The sequence below is a fragment of the Capra hircus genome, chromosome 23 (assembly GCF_001704415.2).
Source record: "Capra hircus breed San Clemente chromosome 23, ASM170441v1, whole genome shotgun sequence".
In the NCBI taxonomy this organism is placed as follows: domain Eukaryota; kingdom Metazoa; phylum Chordata; class Mammalia; order Artiodactyla; family Bovidae; genus Capra; species Capra hircus.
In genome coordinates, this window is record NC_030830.1 from 13085021 (window position 1) to 13105521 (window position 20501).

Below are 20501 nucleotides of genomic sequence, written 5' to 3' on the forward strand. Positions count from 1 at the left end.
TAGTTTTTGATGACCTATCAGACTCTTGCACATTTGACAGTGAATCTAGGTATATAGCTGAAATTTTTGAAGAAACCAGATATTATTCCATTGTATGTGTTATTAATGTAAAAAATTTTGTTACAATGGATTGATTTTTTTGTTTGTTTGTTTGATAAGGTATTTCATATTTCACATTTACTGCAAGAAAGCTATTTGTGTGCAATGATGTGCTTGGTACTGATTTTTTTTTAAAAAGTAAAACTAAGTGGCAGAGCTAGGCAGTAATTCTCTTGGTTATGTTAAGCAATTTACCACAGTCACATTTCCTTGATCCCGTTAACAAGTTTTTTCATGATTCCAAGTGGATAAGTTATACCAGAGTATTTTAAGAAGTTATGGAAGTGCTATTAGGTGCTTATAGGTGCTGATAAACTAGTATTTTGTCCTCTGCCTGTTCATTCATTTAATCATTCTCTGCATACTTCACAGCAGGTTTTGGTGTTGGCTGTTGGTCACAGATAGCTGGCTCTGTTAATCCACCCCCCACCCCCCTCACCCACCCTCACTTTTTTAGGCTTTCAGTTCTGAATTTGTGCACTTGAGAAAGTTGACAGAAACAAGGTGTGCCAGGTATAGAGACTTTTCACTTCATAGTGTGTAGCCTAAAGTTTCCACTTCTGGAAACGGGGCTGCTGATTCCCTTAGCTTTCTCGATTGGTTTCAGAACCCTAGGCATTGCCTGGAGAGGGCAGTCAGAAGCACATTTGGGTGTATAAATCACCCGTAACTGGGCAACCTGTGAAAAAAATATACAGAGTATCACAGGTCCAAAAACCACATACTCGAAAAAGAATTGAAGATTTAAAATTTTAATGTAAAATAAGCAAAGAATATTGATAGTTTCCAGGAGGAGTTGTTAGCTCTGCTTGGTATTCCACCATCTTCTAGCAGAGCATCAGTGTTTGCCAAATGCACACATGCCCAGACAAATGATTGACACCCTAACCTGCACTCACATCAAATATGTCCCAACTTCCTCCTAAGTAAAGAAACGCCTAATACAATAACCAGACATATATACCTTTGAAACAGCATTTCCGCTTCTGAGAATTTATGTTAGGGAAACAGAGAACTTCGCATAGCTTTCACACCTAGGTTTTTATAATCCAAAAATACTTTGTCAAATATTCAAAGATTATCTTATCTATCCAGCCTCATGTGTTTGTGCATGTATATGTGTGCACATATCTATATGCATGTTTATTGTAGAATAATTTGTAATAGTGAAAAATTGGAAATACCCTAAATGCCTCTCAGAACAAGATTAGTTAAGCTATAGTATACCTACACTCTTATGTTTAAAAAGGATGAGATTCCACTCCTGGATGTATATCCAGGATATGTAAATACTAATTCAAAAAAATACCATGCATCCCCAATGTTCTTAGCAGCATTATTTACAATTGTGAAGATAAGGAAGCAAGCTAAGTGTCCATCAACAGATAAATGGATGGAGAAAATGTCACATGTATTTACTGTATACACAATGGAATATTATTCAGCCATAAAAAAGAACAGAATTGTGCCATTTTCAACAACAGGAATGGATTTGGAGGGCATTGTGCTTCATGAAATGAGACAGAGGAAGACGAGTACTATATAACACCACTTATATGTGGAAGCTAAAATATAAAAAAGCTAGTGAAGTTAACAAAAAATAATAGACTCAGTGCAAACAAACGAGTGGTTATGAGTGGGAAGAAGGAAGATCAGGGTAAGGGATTAAGAGGTACAAATTTAGGTATAAAATAAGTAAGTTATGAAGATATACAACATGGGGAATATCGCCAATATTTTATAATACCTGCAAGTGAAGTATAACCTTTAAAAACGGAATCATTATGTTGTGTACCTGTAACTTATATAATATTGTACTGTACTATCAACTGTAATATCAAATGTACTTCTATTAAAAAAAAGTAGAATACAAAAAAAAGGGAGGAGGCTAATCTTTAGGTAAAGACACAAATGATAAACAAGGAGTGTTGGATGGAAGTTATAAAGTATTAAAGTATTGTTTCATCTTTGTGTATTTATAGTGAACACAGGTCTATTTACACATCATACCTGCATTGAGAGGGATTGTCTAGACAGAAGCATAAATAATCCATAACTTGTAGACATCTCTGAGGAACAGAAGTGAGGAGCTGTGTGAATTCTCTGAAGAGAGGGGGATATTATACCTTCTGTTTGTTTCCTGTTCAACTTTTAAAATGTATATTTTACTTTTATACTAGACAAAAAGACTCAGAAATCATATAGTATGTTTTAGGAACATTGTCATTAATATTTAAAATAAATATAACTTATTTGAATGGCTGATGTCTGTCTGGAAAATGTGGCTTTCAAGAATGACTTATATCCTTGAGAATTCTATATAAGTGAAATTTTTTTGTTTTAGAATGAGGCGGTAATGAATGACCTTACCAGATTGAACTGCCATGGTGTCCCTTATGGTGTGATAAATAGACGCCTAGTCCAGAAGTCATATTATAATGTACTCTCTCGAAGCAGCTGTAAGAAAATCCTGTTTTATACTAGATGGGCCTTTTGAGTTCTAGGGAACTTATGTGCACTAACATCGGTTTCCCAGGGCACACTTGCGAGGAAAAGAATTAACACTGCTTTCTCTTCTGTCTTTTAGAAAAGCTCAAGAGGAGAACAAGAAAATAGTGCTTGCTGGCTGTGTTCCTCAAGCCCAGCCTCGTCAGGAGTACCTCAAAGGGCTGAGCATCATCGGGGTAAGCTTGCGCCTGATGGGAATGTAGTCCCTCACTGTTAAAACTTGTCATGGCCCCTTATGTTCTGTTTCCAGGTTATTTACAAGCTTGGTTACACTTCTGGATGTCCTTCACACACTTTCCCTATTGCTGTGAAAATTTTATTATGTCTTTGTAACATTTGAACCTAGCATGGAAACATGTTCTAGGTTCTCTCATTAAAAAAAAAAAAAAAAAAACACAATAAAAACTGTGGTATGGAATTTAACTTCGTTAATTATAACCTAATCTGTGTCTGCCTTCTAGCACTGTCTCTCTCTGTATCACAGTAAATAGATGCGTCTTTTGGAATGTCCCGCTTTGTCATAGTTGTGCCCGAATCTTGGCTCCACCAGTACGCTGTCTCAGTCCGTGCTGACTGCTCTGTGCCAGCCTCGACAGTCCTGTCTCTCGGTTTCCCTTTCCTTATTATTCAGTTACCTTTCATTTACTCTCTCGGCATTTCACAGAGTTGTAAGTTTGGAGTTAACTTGTATGATGTTTTGAATATAGCCCACCTCTCTTTTTGAATTATTAGCTCCATGCCAACAGCTTTTCTATCTTTTTTTAAAACTCTGACCGTGTTTTTCCAGCCTTTTCCATGGTGCCAGAGACACAGTAGACAGTCTTTCAGGCAGTATTTGGTGACTGAATGAAGGAAGTTTTCCCCTTGTACTTTTATTGTTGGTGTGTTCCTTTCCCTGTTGGGCAGTAAGCTCTCTCAAGTCGGGAGACGACGACCTACTATCTTTGTGGTCATCACTATTCACACATGCCCAGAGGTCAAATTCGAACCGTATTTGTTGACCAAATGTTGGTGCTTCATCGTTTCCACCATTCTTCTACAGCTGTACTCACTGTACTCAGTGATGATCTTCTTTTAAAGAGGTTTCATAGTTTTAAAAATATATAAAAATATTACATGCTTATAGAAAAGACTGTATATAAAATCGCCATCTGGATTGGACTCATTGGATTTTCTTTTTCTTCTTTCATATACTGTTGATAGGTTTTATACTGTATTCTCAGTGTAATGAACTTGTTTTCCGCTGTGAAGTCCTTACCCCACTGGCAAATTTAATAATCTTTGAACAAACATTCTCCTGTTAAACAAACAGAATCTGAATGTTTGGGAACTTTAGTTTGTTTTTACCACTTGTCTGTTTACATTTTGATTTCTCTTGGTTTAAGGAATGAACTGAATATGGACTCCTGAGTTATCTTTTCATGTCAAACTAACTTTCTCCATAAACATGATCCTGCTGTGTTAGGAAAATAGAAAACTAGTTAGAATGCTGTTTTAGAGACAAAGTGTGGTAAAAGCTTGGAATTCATTTTTTAGTTTATCTCAAGGAATAAAGTTCCCAGAATAATAGAATTTCTGTAGTATGGCAGAAGCTTCCTCCCTGTGTGCATTATAGAAACATTTCCCAGAACTCTGCTGTGTGTTGTGAAGAGTTCAGTGTATGTGAGGATCTTGGGGAGATTCTCAAGATGTTGTAAGAGAGGATGCCAGTGCTGGTGATACAGGGGATGATTTTCAGAGATGATGTAACTCAAGGATGTGGCAGTAAAAATTTTTCCCCGTTTGACCTGGCACGCTTTGTGTTCTGTCTCCTTGTCTCATTTTATTACCTTTTAAATTCTTTAGATTTATTTAGTTTCTTTACAATTGGAGAAATAATACATTTGAAGAAAGTGAATAGAAAGAAAATTCATGATCCTATCACCCCAACACAATACTTTCAGAGAAGGCAATGGCACCCCACTCCAGTACTCTTGCCTGGAAAATCCCGTGGATGGAGGAGCCTGGTAGGCTCCATTCCATGGGGTCGCTAGGAGTCGGACACGACTGAGCGACTTCACTTTGACTTTTCACTTTCATGCATTGGAGAAGGAAATGGCAACCCACTCCAGTGTTCTCGCCTGGAGAATCCCAGGGACAGGGAAGCCTAGTGGGCTGCCATCTCGGGTCGCACAGAGTTGGACACGACTGACGTGACTTAGCAGCAGCAACACAATACTTATAACTTTGCTTATTCTCTTCAGGGGCTTCCCTAGTGGCTCAGACGGTAAAGAACAGGTCTGCAATGTGGGAGACCTGGGTTCAGTCTCTGGGTCGGGAAGATCCCCTGGAGAAGGGAATGACTACTCACTCTAGTATTCTTGCCTGGAGAATTCCATGGATAAAGGAACCTGGTGGGCTGCAGTCCATGGGGTTGCATAGAGTCAGACATGACTGAGCGACTAACACTTTCACTTTCATCCTCTTCAGACTTTCTTTAACCTCTGCTTAGTTTACTTAATTGCAGTGTCAAAACTATTTCGTGTCCCTGTTTTTCCATGAGATTTTATTCCATGAACTCTTAAGTCCTGTATTAATATTCTACTGAAGGATATGCCACAAGTTACTTACGTGTTTATAATTGTTGGATATAAGTAGTTTTCTAATTTTTAGGAAATATACATAATACAGTAATGTTCATCAAGGGCTTTCTATCTTAAGATCAGCATATTGTGAAAAGTTTCCAAAAGTAGAATGCTCTATCAATAACAACATTTCAGCATTGTAATATAATTATATCTTTAGTAATATTACTAAAGTAGAAGATTGTTCTCTGTCAACATCGTTTTACACAGCATTTGTATATGTGGCAGCTGTATGTCATCTGTCATAACTGACTATGTATAAAAGCTGTATCCAGGAGAACTGAAATCTTAAAAAAAAACTGGAGAAGGAAACCGATATCATTTATAATTGCCATTTGGAGAGATCCGTTTCTGAATAGGGCTTCCCTGATGGCTCAGTGGTAAAGAATCCACCTACCAAGCAGGAGATGCTGGTTTGGTCCCTGGATGAGGAATATTCCTGGAGAAGGAGATAGCAACCTGCTCCATATTCTTGCCTGGAAAATCCCATGGACAGAGGAGCCTGGCAGGCTACAGTGCATGGGGTCACATAGAGTCAGATACAACTTAGTGACTAAGCAACAACAACGGTAGTTTCTGAATAGAATTGTTGAACTGCTACAAAATAAAAAACCTTCTGAAATATAGTGAGTTGTAGTCAAGTAAAGAAACAAATTATATTGGTTTACACAAAAGAATTCTGAAGTGTAAAACAGTATGAAGATGTTTAAATTCAATTATTTGGGAAAGTATTTTTAGGAGGATATTTAGAATTGTATTAAACAGTTGATTTATAGACTCTGTGAAAACTGTTATTCCATCTCAGTATTTCCCTCATAGTGTTTCTGTGATGGAGGCATTAACAGAGATGGAAGGAAGACCAGCTGCAACTATGTCCTGTGCTTCCACCTCCTGCTATTTGTCTTTGTTGCCCCTCAATACAGGGAGGGTGGTCTGCTCTGTTGACCAACTGATTGAAATAAAAAGCTTTAGATCGTGAGCAAGGAACTTATTGCAACCCTGGGGTTAAAAAGACATACTGTCCCGTGTTTGCAAGTGCTCCTGGAGTAAGCGTTTAAGAAGATGTTTACTAAGGAAGAGTGATATTTGTTACTGTTTTGACATGCGAACTTCCACCCATATCAGCCTTTAGAAATGGGACATTTAATTTGTTTCCAGAATCAGAGATAACAGTGTGGTGGGGGCACATGGTAATTGGTGATTTGATACCTGGGCTTTATAATATCATCTCTTAATGCCTTCTGAATCCAGTTGTAATTAATATTATCTGTGTGGTGGGATAGAGAAAGAGAGTAACAATATCAAAACCAGAGGTAAGACCTATCAACCTCTGGGTCCAGAAGTACTGGCTTCAGTGGCAGTAATCTTTAGATTTCTCTCATCCTGGTTTTTTCCTTATAGTAGGAGAAGAAAAAGGACAGATTTGAAAACATATATATGTTGGATAAAAAGATCTTTTTTTTTTTTTAACCAAAACTCTTTCCCTAATGTGATTAAATGAAGTTTATTTGTCGAATATAAATTTATAAAGATAAATTTATAGGTAATCAGTGCAGAATCAAGATCTTTTCCATTTTTAAGGGATCTTGAAACATTTTACCTTACCGTGAAAACTGTTATTTCTCTTTTGACAAATACTTAGAGTTAACTATTCACCTTGCAGTTAGTTTTCATGCAGTGCTTCCTTGTTTTTTTTTTCAATCCCAGCTCTCAATTGTTTACATTGGTTACTCTGTGGCTAGCTGTAGGTAGTTCCAAGATTGTGTGACTGCTCTATTGAATGCTATTTTTCTTCACTTTGTTCATTTTTGGGCAGGAAAGTTGGTTCATGTTTGGGAACGCATGTGAGAATTAAAGATTTTAAAATTAAAAAAAAATAAAAAATTAAAAAAAAAATAAAAAATAAAATTGAATTATACCTATTAAAAAAAATAAAATAAAATAAATTAGTCAGCCAGAAAGGATGTTCTCTTTTAAAGTTTGGTAGCAGGAAAGAATAGCAGACATCAGAGCTCAGAAGGCCAGGCTTTAAATCCCAGGGTTGCCACACCATTCTTTCTTCTATTCAGCTAGTACTTACTGAGTGCCTACTAAGTGCTAGCTGCTGTTCCAGGTGTGAGGGATGCAGTGGTTTATAAAAACGATCCTTGTCCCCATAGAGCTTACATTCCAGTTCTTGGGGAGAGAAATCTGGTTTGAGCCCAGGACATCTTCAGCCTCCTGGAGCATTTGGTGGGATGGGTCCCTAGGCAACAGGGAGATTGATGAGGTGGAAATTTCTTTAAAAGGGTCAGATGCAAATAAACTTTGTGTCTATCAGCTGGGAGTTCTGTTAGGAATAGACAGCTGAAATAATATTTATTTACTTGAGCTCTTCCTGAGGTGGTGGTATTCCTCAATTCTTAGAGTACTCATTATTGATAGCCATGATGTTTATTAAGAAGCTTGGTTTTTATTCTGTTACATGAAAGCAGGCTTACAGAACTATACATTTTGTGTGTTTTTTTGTGCTAGAAAACAAAGACTTGCATCTGAACTTGGCTTGGTGTTGACTCATTAGTCTTGTCTTTGTGTTAATATCTCTAGAAATACTAAATAACTGAATTAATAAACTGGTTGTAACACTTTAAAACATGCAGTTCCAAGCAGAATATACAGTTGGATGTTCAAAATCTGTGAGTGATAGAACTTCCTGGTGTGCCAGCTGTGAGCCCTGCAGGCAGGTGCATATTTTCTTTGGAGAAATGAACAAAAATGTGCTTTAACACAGGTGTCCACTTATCTCAGGGACTATTACCAGGTTGATTTGCAGTGGTTTAAACATTTTTTTAGGCAGGCTACTCTAATCCCGAAGAGTCAGACAGCATGGTGACTGTTTCATATATGAATGTTAATTTTGAAAATTATGTGTGTAAATAAAAGAACATTTGAAAGAGGATACGTTTTAGAATATTTCTATGATATACTGTATTCCAAAAGGTGAATTTATGAAATTAAACAATGTCCTAGTAACAGTGGCATCGATATTAAGGGCAAAACTTGAGAAACTGTTCTTCTATTTTTTTCTACTTCATGTCATTTAATATTTCTTGTCATATTCCTTTTTTTTTTAACCTTTAATTATCAAAATGACAGCATTGGCACAGAATGACAGGTGGATGTAAAAGCCCATTCATTTTTGTGCCTTGCTAGATCTATTGTCATTACTTTTTTGGGGCCTCTACCTATATGTGTACATATTTTTTGCCTGAAAGTGAAAGTGAAGTCACTCAGTCGTGTCCGACTCTTTGTGACCCCGTGGACTGTAACTTATCAGGCTCATCTGTCCATGGGATTTTCCAGGCAATAGTACTGGGGTGGATCGCCGTTTCCTTCTCCAGCTGATCTTCCCGACCCAGGGATCGAACCCAGGTCTCCCGCATTGTAGGCAGACGCTTTACTGCCTAAGCCACCAGGGAATTTTCGCCTACTGAAGTATATAAAAGGAGGTCTAGCATACTACGATCCAGGTTCATGTCCCGGCCCACCGCTTGTTAGCTGTGTGACCTTGTTCAAGTTACCCAACCTTTCTGTGCCTCAGTTTCTTCGTCTGTAGTGTGGAGAATAATAATAGAACCTAACTCTGAATTTTGTAAGGGTTAAAGTATTTAATAAATGTAATGTGCTTAGCATGGTCCCTGGCACATCATTAGTGCTCTGTATTAGCTTTTTAAAATTATTTAATTCTCTTACTAGTAGGATTAACACTGAGCACAGCTATGTGCCTGCAATGAAGCTATCTGCTAGAGATACAGAGCTGAATAAAATTTGTTCCCTTAAGACAGTGAAATCTGAAGAGAGCTGCAAGTAATCATGATAAATACACCTAAGGATCCAGTCTGGTGGGCACACAGAGGTTAAAGTCGTTCTTGACTTGGGTTTCAAAGGTCAAGTAGTGGTTTGATGAATGGAGGAAGGGGAGAGGGCTTCTGAGCAGAAGGCTCATATCTAAGGAAAAGCATGTGTGCTTAAGGGTGCTGTGCAGGTAGAAGGAATATCAAGAAGTGTGTCCTGATTTGAGTATAACCTGGAGGCACTGGCTTTAAGAGGTGTGGTTTGAAGTATTACAAACTAGTGATAAATAGAGTGGGAAGGAGGAGTCAGAGTCAGCATGACTGGGTTAAAGATGGGGGTAGGAATAAGACAGTATGAACAGGTGTTACAAGCAGTATAATCTGGTGGTTATTTCTATATACCCTTTGTTCATTATTTTAAACTCTTCTTGTATGTTATTGGTACTAACTTCTCTTTTAAGTAAGATTTATTGAGATATAATTAACATGTAATGAAATCACCATTGAGTTTTATGTGGAACATTTCCATTGCACTGGAAAGTTCTCTTATATCCGCCACCCCCCACCCTCAACAAATGTAAACAGGGTCCCTGGAAGTCAATTTTCTGATTTCTGTTCTTACAGTTTTGCGTTTTTCAGATGTCACTAAATAAAATTATAAGCATACCTCAGAGATAGATAGTGGGTTTGATTCTAGACCAATAAGGCAAACATCACAAAAAGCAAGTCACATGGTTTCTTTTTTGCTTTTCAAATGCATATAAATGTTATGTTTACACCATATTATAGTCCCTTGTGAAGTGAAGTCGCTCAGTCGTGTCTGACTCTTTGCGACCCCGTGGACTGTAGCCCACCAGGCTCCTGCGTCCATGGGATTCTCCAGGCAAGAATACTAGAGTGGGTTGCCATTTCCCTCTCCAGGGGAATCTTCCAACCCAGGGATTGAACCCAGGTCTCCTGCATTGCAGGCAGATGCTTCAACCTCTGAAGAATCTGCCGGCAACGCAGGAGACCTGGGTTCGATTCCTGGGTTGGGAAGATGCCCTGGAGAAGGAAATGGCAACCCATTCCTGTATTCTTACCTGGAGAATCCCATGGACGGAGGAACCTGGTGGGGTCTAGTCCATGGGGTTACAAGAGTCAGACATGACTTAGTGACTAAACCACCACCACCATAGTCTCTTAAGTGTGCAGTAGCACTGTGTCTAAAAATATATATTCATACCTTAATTTTAAATGCTTTATTGCTAAAAATGCTGTGATCTGAGTCTTCAGTGAGTCGTAATCTTTTTGGGAGTGGAGGGTCTTAACCTCAGTGTTGATGGCTGCTGACTAATCAGGGTGGTGGTGGCTGAAGGTTGGGGTGGCTGTGGCAATTTCTTAAAATAAGACAGCAGTGAAGTTTGCCTCATTGATTGACTCTCCTTTCCGTGAATGATTTCTCTGTAGCCTGCAATGCTATTTGATAGCATTTTTCCTACAAGAACTCTCAAAATGACTCAGTTCTGTCAGATCCTGCTGCTTCTTTATCAACTAAGTTTATATAATATTCTAAAGCCTTTTTTGTCATTTCAATAGTCAATTAAGTTTGCTGTCTTATGTGGGCACAGTTCATGGTGCCCAAAAATAAAATTACAGGAGTGACATTAAAGGTCGCTTATCTCAGATCACCATAACAAATATAATAATGAAAAAGTTGAAAATATGGTGAGGATTACCAAAATGTGACACAGAGATAGGAAGTGAGCAAATGCTGGAAGAAAAATAGTTCCAATAAACTTTTTCAATAGCGTTTCCATAAATCTTCTATATATATATAAATATATGTATATAACCCTCAGTATTTGTAAAGGGCGGTAGTACAAGCTTTGCCTCTGTATATGTTACTTTGTTTTTTCACTTAGCATAATTCATTCAGTGTTCATACATGTTGTGGTTAATAGTTTTTTACTTTTTATTGTATGGAGTTATTTCACTATATGGATGGACCACAGTTTGTCTGTCCATTCAGCTAGCTGATGGAAAAGTTGTGTTGTTTGCAGTTTGGGGCTATGAAGAATAAAGGTCCTGGACACATGTGTGCGCAGTCTTTGTGTGTCTGCATTCTCTTGGGTGAATACCTTGGAATGATACTGGTTGGTCCTGTAGTTAGCATTTGCTCAGCCTTTTAAAAACTGCCAAATTGTTTTCCAAAACAGCTGTACTGTTTTGCATTTCTACCAGCAGTTCAGTTGCTTCACCTCTTGACCAGAGCTTGGTCCTGCCAGTTTAATTTTAGCAGTTGTAGTAGTAGATTAGTATTAATAGTATCTCATTGTGGTTTTAATTTGCTTTTCTCTGTTGGCTAGTGATGCTGACCGTATTTTTTGTGATTATTTGCTATCCATGTATCTTTAATAGAGCGTTTGAATTTTTTTTTTAAATCACCTTCTCCTTTGGTGACCTTGAGTTAGGAAAGTGTTTCTTAGATAGGATACGGACACACACAGAGACACACAGAGCACTGTTTTTTAGGACAGGAAGGAAAAGAAATGAATAAATTGGAGTTTTCAAAGATACTGTTAAGATGAAAAGATAAGCCACGAACTGGAGAAAATATTTCCAAAACATTTATCTCCTAAAGGGTTTATATCCAGAATGTATGAAGGACTCCTGTAATTCAACAGCAGGGAATGAACCTATTTTAACATGGGGGAAAATGTGTGTGTGTCTTTTAATCACTATTTTTTATTGCCTTTTAAAATATTGATATTGTGGAAGCTTGGAATTTGAGGGAAGAAGGGAATGAATGGGTAATATCTCCTGTGGTTTCAAAACTTAAAATTTATGTTTCCAGGATCTAGGAACAGGTCTGATTAAAATATATATTTTTTTCTCTTTAAACCTCCCCCCAACCCCCCCCCCCCTTTTTTTTTTGGAAGAATGGAAGGGATTTGTTCAACTCTTCAATCTGTTTGCAGTCTATCATGGTGAACACTTACAAGCTCCAGAAAGCCAGGGATTTTTTTCGCTCTTATTTTACAGCTTTACATATTTAACATTATTTTCTGTACTTAGTACAGTGCCTGGCTCAGTAAATTTGTTGAGTGGATATTAAATATCAAGTATGCATTTATGTTTTTCCATATTGTTCTCAGTTTTACCAGCAGCATTTAATTTTAAAAGTCTTTTCCTTCTTTGATGCTACCTCTTTATGTTTGTTTCTTAATGTTTGAGTTTTGTAGATTGCTTAACAAATTACCATAAACATGGTTGCTTAAAATAACACGTTTGTTATCTTATGCTTCTGGAGATGAGTTGGACTTGGGTTTTGCTGGGCTAAAGTCGAGGTGCTGATAGGGTTTCCTTCTTTCCTGGAGTCTCGGGCAGGGGCGGGGGAGGGGGGGTCTTCTTCCTTGGTCTCTCCAACCTTTAGAGGCACCGCATCCCTTGACTTGGGGTCCCTTCTTCCATCATTACGGCCAGCAACACTGTCTTTTTGTCTGCACCTTTCTCTGGCATCGCCTCTCACCTCCTGAGATGGGAAAGATTCTTAGCTTTTAAGGACCAACAGGACTAGGTTGGGCCCCTTTGCCTAATCCAGGTTAATCTCATCATCTCAAGGTCTTTAATCATGCCTGCAAAGTCCGTTTGTCTCTCCAGTGCTATGGATCATGACTGGAACATGTTTGAGAGGCTGTTATTCTGCCCACTACATGCAAATTATTTATTGATGATTTACATCCCTAATGTATATGTTTGTTTTAATTCTAATAGTACTGTTTTTTTCAACTTTAGTATTACTTGAAACATAGTTTTTTTTACTTTATAACATGTCCTATTATTTAATATGGCCATAATATTCTAATGTCCCAAGGAATGTTTCCTTATATAATTGAGTTTAGTGTGTTGATTAGCTGCTTAAGGTTTCTCCCTCTCCCCCCGAGAAAGTTTTATAGGTATTTTAATTAGATTTAAGAGGGAAAAGTTCCTGGTACTGATCCCCATTTTGCTGGCATCCATCTAGCCTGGCTTCATCTTTCACTTAGTAATTTTTATCTCTTACTCGGTGTTCATCACTCACTGGTACCATTCAGGTAGAAAGTATGCTTTCAGTAGTGTGTGGAATGTGTTGTCACATAACTTTTGATGAAAGGGCTATTTCTACCACTGGGGAAGAATTTTTCTCAATGAAGAGATGAAAGGGGATCATGTACTGGCAGATGAGAGAGTTGTTTTTTTTTTTGAAAAAGTTAAACCACATGTAGCGTCAAATGCTCTTTTGTGTAATTCATGAGTACACTTGTTCAGGGGCTTGTGAATTCAAGAAATTTTACTCCAGTAGAGTTAACTAGTGACTACTCTGGACTTCCCCAAATTTAAGAGATTTGGAAATAGAATTCTCTTCCAATAGCATTTATAGAGATAGGGACTTTCCTTAACAGCTTAAAGAAAAAATTTTTTTTGAGAGAAAAATTTTTATTTTTAGCCATGAAGTCAGTATTGAATTTTAACCTGTCAAATGCTGATTATTGGATCAAACTCCCATTATGGTAAGAGTGAAAAATCTGAATATATACTTAATGGAAAAGGCTTTTTATAGTATAGTTCTTCACAGAAAAAGAAAAGCTTTTTAAAGTTTTGGTCTGATATTGCTTAATTAGAGTGAAATGACAGATTGTCCTAGTTTATTTGTGTGCAGGCGGGGTTAAGAGTGCTAATGAGAGAGAGCCTCTGTATCTATGTTGATGTGTATCTATAGTGTATAACCTTTGTTACTCCTGAAAGGATCTGAAGTATCTTGGGATAAAATCAAGAGATAGTGAAACCCCAGCCAGATTCATGCAGGTATAAAAAGACTCACATCAAGTAATAGAGGAATATGGATGAAGAGTAGTGTTTGCACATTTTTGATAGTATTAGCCTAAGCGATGCTGTTGAGATTGTTCTGTTAATCCTTCAGTGACTTCCTTCTTCGGGTAGAATAAAATCTGATCGGCCCAGCATGAGCTGCAAAGTCTTCCATAGGCTCCCTCCTCTGATTATCTCACTTCATTACCTACCACGGCGCCCCTCATTCACCATGGCTTCCGTCTCTCTTCCTCTGTGTGTGATCTTCCCCCTGGAGGTTCGCGCTGGTGTTTCTGGCATATGGCTCAGGTCCCCAGCATTGATACTGCCTGTCCAGAGGTTGGCCTGGACCACTGTAAAAGAACTGCCCTCTCCTCCTCCAGTCACTCCCACATTTTGCTTTCTTCATAGCGTCTGTCATGATAGGAAATGAACATGTTCCATTGTTTAGCTGTTTATCTCCCCCAACCAGAAGCAGGGACTTGGTGTTTTTCGCCATTAGTTCCTGGGTTCCTAGAACAGTCATAGTGCTTGGTTGGTGCTTAATAGATATTTGTCGAGTGATTTGTGGATGAGCATTTGGGGGGATAGTTGTTGCCTGGGTTCACTTGAAAGTCCAAGTTCAGTTGGATAGCATTTTGTTGATTATTTAGTAATGATGTCTGCATATAAAGGAAAGGGGAAATTAGAGAAACTTGCCCCCTCAGTACCGTTACTAGATAAGATTTACTGAGACTCAGTTCAGTTCAGTCGCTCAGTCGTGTCCGACTCTGCGACCCCATGGACTGTAGCACACCAGGCTTCCCTGTCCATCACCCACTCCCGGAGCTTGCTCAGACTCATGTTCATCGAGTCGGTGATGCCATCCAATCATCTTATCCTCTGTCGTCCCCATCTCCTCCTGCCTTCAGTCTTTCCCAGCATCAGGGTCTTTTCAAGACTACTTGGTTAAGAATTTAGCAGGATACCTTCATGCCTGTGTTCCCTCAGCCTAGGAAATAGCAGTAAGTATCTACTGCCGAGGGATGTTGTGAGGGTTAAAAGTGATGGTGCATGTGGCGTGTTAGTGCGGAGCCTGTGGCAAGGTAATTGCTCATCATTACTAGTCATTAACTTATCTAGTTGCTGGTTATTGAGAAAAAAGGATACTTCATGCACATACTAAAGCTGTATCTCTGACTGCAGGACAGTTTCAACCTCTTCCTGGTCTGTGCTTTTATTTTAGCCTGGTGGCAAAATTGTGTTTGAGGTGTGTATTAGTTTCCTGGGGCTGCCTGTATCAAGGCAAACCGGGTGGCTGTCTTAGCCATACTCCCAGTTGCCAATAACCACAGGTGTGTGTATGAATTAATTAAAGTTAGAATTTAGTTCCTCCGTCACAGTTAGCCATGTTTCAGGCAGGCAGTAACTACATGTGACTAGTGGCTCCATGTTGGACAGCCCCACGTGTAAACGTTTCTCTCGTAGAAAGGTCTGTTGGAGAGCACTGCTCGAAAGAATTAGGAAGCAGACTAGCTCTTTTATTTGCTTTGGGTAACTTTGTATAGGTTTATTTCTTGAATATATGTTGTGTTATAAATTTGGAGTAGTTCATAATAGCTGAAAAAATATTTTTATGGGTTTCTTTTAAAAGTTCTGGAGCAGAATGACTCATGAATGTTATTTATGAATTGTTTATTCACCAACTCTTTTCTTCATTGTCAAGAACATATGGAGTCACTAATAGAACATACTGCGTGTCTTTTTTTCCCCTTGTATATTTATAACGAAGTGCCTGAAGGACACAAGATACTGTTTTATTTATTTTATTTGAATTATATGCCTGAGACTAAGCTCTTGTGTATTCGGGGCTACAATTTATAGTATTAATTAAGAACAGCTTTCTTTTTCTCCCCAGAATGAATTCAATGTATTCTTCATTATATGTGAATCTTGAGTTTGTTTTCATTCATGATTGTTTTCTCTTCTCTCCCTGCCTCCCACCCTGTGCTTTTTGCCTCCTGACCTTTCCTTCTTCCATTTAATTCCCCCTCCCTTGACTCTTCTCTTTCTTCACTGACTCCTTTCTTTTTTTCTCCCACTGCTTCCTCCAGTAACCTTCTTACTAGAAATGGAAATGACATAATATTCTCTTTAAAGCATTTAATGAACTTCTCCCCTGCTTTTTTGTAACCAAATGCTCCCTCCTCCCCCCACCTTTTCCTTAAAGATACATACAACAGTTTTTTAAAGATACAATTCAAACACCATACTACTCTTCCATTTAAAGTGTGTAATTCCGTGGTTTTTAGTATTTTCACAGAGTTATGTGACCATCACCACAATCAGTTTTTAAAATATTTTCATCACTTCAAAAAGAAACACAATACTCCTTAGCAGGGCCTCTCCCGTTTTTTCCCGACCCATCTGTAGGCAATCACTCATCTACTTTGGCTCTCAAGTTTTCCCTGTTATGGTTATTTCGTTTGGATGGAATCAGACAATTTTTTTTTTCCCTCTGGCCTCTTTCCTTTAGCATAATGTTTTTAACATTATTAATACTTCATCCCCCTTAATGGTTTAATGATACGTTGTTGTATGCATAATACCAGATTTTGTTTTTATCTGTTCATCAGAAACTGGGAGTTGGGTTGTTTCTACCTTTTGCATATTATGAATAATGCTGTGACTGTGAACAAGTGTTTTATGTGGACATATGTTTTCATTTCTCTTGGGTATCCACCTAGAATTGGAATTGGTGGATCATATTCTTTAGTGGTTTGAGGATCTGCTAGACTGGTTTCCAAAGCAGCAACATGATTTTATTACATTCCCACTAGCAGCATGTGATGAGGGTTCCAATTTCTCCATATCCTTGCCCATACTTGTTACTGTCTGCCTTTTTTTATTATAGCCATCCTAATAAGTATGAAGTAGTATTTCATTATGATAAAATATACATAACATAAAATTTACTGTCTTAACCAATTTTAAGTGTGTAGTAGAGTGGTGTTAAGTGCGTTCACTTTTCTGTGTAACCATCACCACCATCTGTCTCCAGAACGTTTTCATCTTTCCAAACTGAGAATCCGTGCACATTAAACAATAACTTTCTACTTCCTCCATTGTGGTTTTGATTTGCATTCTTTGGTTGGCTGATGATGTTGAACATCTTTTCATGTGCTTATTGGCATGTGTATATTTTCTTGGATAAGTGTCTGTTCAGATCTGTTGCCCATTTTTAAATGGCTTATTTATCATTTTACTGTGTTGGAATAGTGCTTTATACAGTCTAGATTCGTGTCTCTTCTCAGGTATATGATTTACAAAAATTTTCTTCCATTTTCTATGTTGTTTTGTTATTTTCTGGGTAGTGTCTTTTGATGCACCAAATTTTCATGTTCAGTGTGCCTTTTTCTTTTCATCGGTCATACTTTTGATGTAATAGTAAGAAACTGTTGTCTTATACACAGTTCATTTAGCTTTATGGCTGTGTTTTCTTCTAAATTTTACAGTTTTAGCTTACCTCCAACTTTTCAGCTGTTCCCTTCCACATGCTATTCTGACTCTTCTCTAGAGATCCTGCTTCTTACTCAGTCCATGAGCTGTGAAATTGGGTGCAGTACCTCGTTTGAACTGCTGTGTCTCCAAGTGCATAAGAAAGCATTTTTGTTTTGGTTCCATCATTGAATTATTTCATATCGTACTTCTTTTATGCTGCCTTCATCCTTAACTGATGTATCGGTTATTCACCTACACTGGCTGGGAAATTTGACCAACTCTTCCTTCCTTTTCCTACTGGTGTTTCTAATATTGTGGGCAATCTGAGTGTCCATATGGAATGTCTTATCAACATTCTAACCTTCCTTACTTTTCAGCTCCAGTGGTTATCACTTTTATCCTTTTTCAGCAAATTGTTCTTGTGCCAAGATCTTGCCATTCTTCAAAAAATGCTAAATGCTTATACCTGTCCTCTATTATCACCTCCTGTTCTCTTTTTCTTCTTTCTCTCTCTCTCTCCTCTCTCCCTCTTACCCATCCTCCCCTTCTTTCTTTGCTTTCCCCAGTGCCCAGCCAATTTGTTTCTCCTTCCTGGCTCTGGTCTCCAACCTGTACTTGAAGTGTCATCTTATCCAACATGCATAGTTAATTTCCTTTTTTCTGTATTCTTCATGTCTGGCCTGTAAATCTCTCCATGCTATTTCCTCAGCCTTTTGAACCTTCCTCACATATGTTGTTGTTCAGTCACTAAGTTGTCTGCAACCCCATGAACCACAGCACACCAGCCTTCCTCTCCTTCACTGAGTTTGCTCAGACTCATTGTTCATCACATATGTTAGATGTTCAATAAATGATGAGTGAGTGAATGAATGATAGAATGAGCAAACCTTGGATCAATTTATTTAAGTGTTCAGTTCCAGGGCCCTGAGAAAAATGACACCTATTCAAGGAGTCACTGGTAAAAGTTCACGATATCTCAGTACTTCAGCAATATTTATGTATTTCTAGTCTTTACTTCTTTTAAAAGGTACTAAACCTTTTAACACATATTTTAAACATCCACTGTGTTCTCATTTAACAATATTCTTTCTCATAGCAGATGAACTTCTATTTCATGTAGGAAATCGAGGCCAACAGATGGGAATCTTGCTTAGTATTCTCTGGCTTCTAGAAGAATAATAGCATCTGTTTTCATGCTTCCCTCCTAACCCCCTATTTCAGAAGAGGATGACTTGGCCCCTCTCCCATTCTGGGCTTGTGTCTCTACTCGTGTTTTGGATCTTACTCTCTCTAGCTCCTGAAGGACCTAGCTCTATTAATTATTTCTCCTGTCTCCAGTTCTTTTTTCTCTATGGCCCTTCTCTACTTAGCATGTATACTGTAAAAAAGGAAGAATTAATACACTAACACATGTATACTCAATTTTTTTCTTAAGCTACAGGAGCCCTCTTTCTCTTTTTTCCTACTTTGCTTTTAGTAAGCATCGTCGAAATTAGCTGTCACCATTTTCTTATGACTCATGATTAATGAACTGTTTCTCCTGAGTTAATTGACCCCCTTACTGTTAAATCAGTTTAGTCTTCATGTTACTAGTTATCTCTGAAGCATTTGACACTGTTGGCTACTTCTTCTTTTTTGAACTCTCTGCTATCTTAGCTGTGATCACATTCTATTAATATAAGGAAGCCATGTGGATTTCTTTTATGACCAAGCTTAATGGTTCCAGTGGTTCTAGGTGGACATATCCATCTCCAGTTAGGTAGGTTTGTTGAGGAGTGAAGATCTAACTTTGAGATTTACTTTGCCTTTGACAATTTCTGAGCAATTATTGTTACCACCGCCGTCATGCTAGGCTGAGTGATCACAGGTGGAGCTGGATTCAGTGTGTTCTCACACGTCTTCCCTTATTCCCTATAAAGCACTGAGGCCAAAAGAATGTTCCAAAGAGATTTAATAAAGTGTTTTTAAAAGGTTCTTCTTGTTTCAGTTGAGTTTATTATGACGTTTTTGTATAATAATGACAGATTGAGAATAACAGAAATGTTCATCAATAGGGGAATGTGTGGATTGTTGCTGTTGTTCAGTTGCTAAACCATGTCTGGCTCTTTGCGACCCCATGGATGGCAGCACGCCACGTTTCCTTGTCCTTCACTGTCTCCCTGAGTTTGCTCAAGCTCATGTCCATTGAGCCACTGAGGCCATCCAATCATCTCATCCTCTGTTGCCCCCTTGTCTTCTCACCCTTTATCTTGCCCAGCATCAAGGTTTTTTCCAATGAGTCGACTCTTCACATCAGGTGGCCAAAGTATTCGGAGCCTCAGCTTCAGCATCAGTCCTTCCAATGAACATTTTGGGTTGTTTGCCTTTAGGATTCACTGGTTTGATCTCTTTGCTGTCCAAGGGACTCTGAAGAGTCTTCTCCAGCACGACAGTTCGAAAGCATCAGTTCTTCAGCACTGAGCCTTCTTTATCGTCCAACTCTCACATCCATACATGACTACTGCAAAAACCATAGCTTTGACTATTCAGACCTTTGTCAGATAAGTGATGTCTCTGGTTTGTAGTACGCTGTCTAGGTTTGTCATAACTTACCTTCCAAGGAGCAAGCGTCTTTTAATTTCATGGTTACAGTCACTGTCTGCAGTGATTTTGGAGCCCATGGGAATAAAATCTGTTACTGTTTCCACTTTTCCATCATCTATTGGCTGCAAAGTGATGAGACCAGATGCTATGATCTTCGTTTTTTGAATGTTGACTTTTAAGCCAGCTTTTTCACTTTCCTCTTTCACCCTCATCAAGAGGCTCTAGCTCCTCTTTGCTTTCTACATTATGTTATATCCATACATAGGATAATAGGCACTAGTAAAATGAATGAAGTAGATCTAGGTGTATTGATGATGTCTAGAAAAAAAAATCAAGGAGCAGTTCTATTACTTTATCTGTCATCTATCTCATAATTTGTAAGGGGGAAGAAACACTATGGAACAGAACTATGTATAAATGTTTAACAATTGGTATCTACTCATCAGACCATTATGAGTGAGTTCATCTGAGGACTGGAAATGGAGGGTGTTATAAATTGCTTTATTTATCTTTAATATTTCTGTTTTGTAATAGAACAATAATG

The 20501-nt window shown here is 38.2% G+C and overlaps 1 protein-coding gene across 5 annotated transcripts in view; it reads left to right on the forward strand.

Annotated features, from left to right (window-relative positions):
- CDKAL1 (CDK5 regulatory subunit associated protein 1 like 1) overlaps positions 1-20501 on the forward strand; it is a 607581-nt gene that overhangs the window by 167470 nt on the left and 419610 nt on the right. For all 5 annotated transcript variants that reach the window (XM_018039026.1, XM_018039029.1, XM_018039027.1 and 2 more), the window contains one exon: positions 2687-2783. In XM_018039026.1, coding sequence (XP_017894515.1) covers positions 2687-2783 — 97 coding nt within the window. The remainder of the gene's footprint in view (positions 1-2686; positions 2784-20501) is intronic.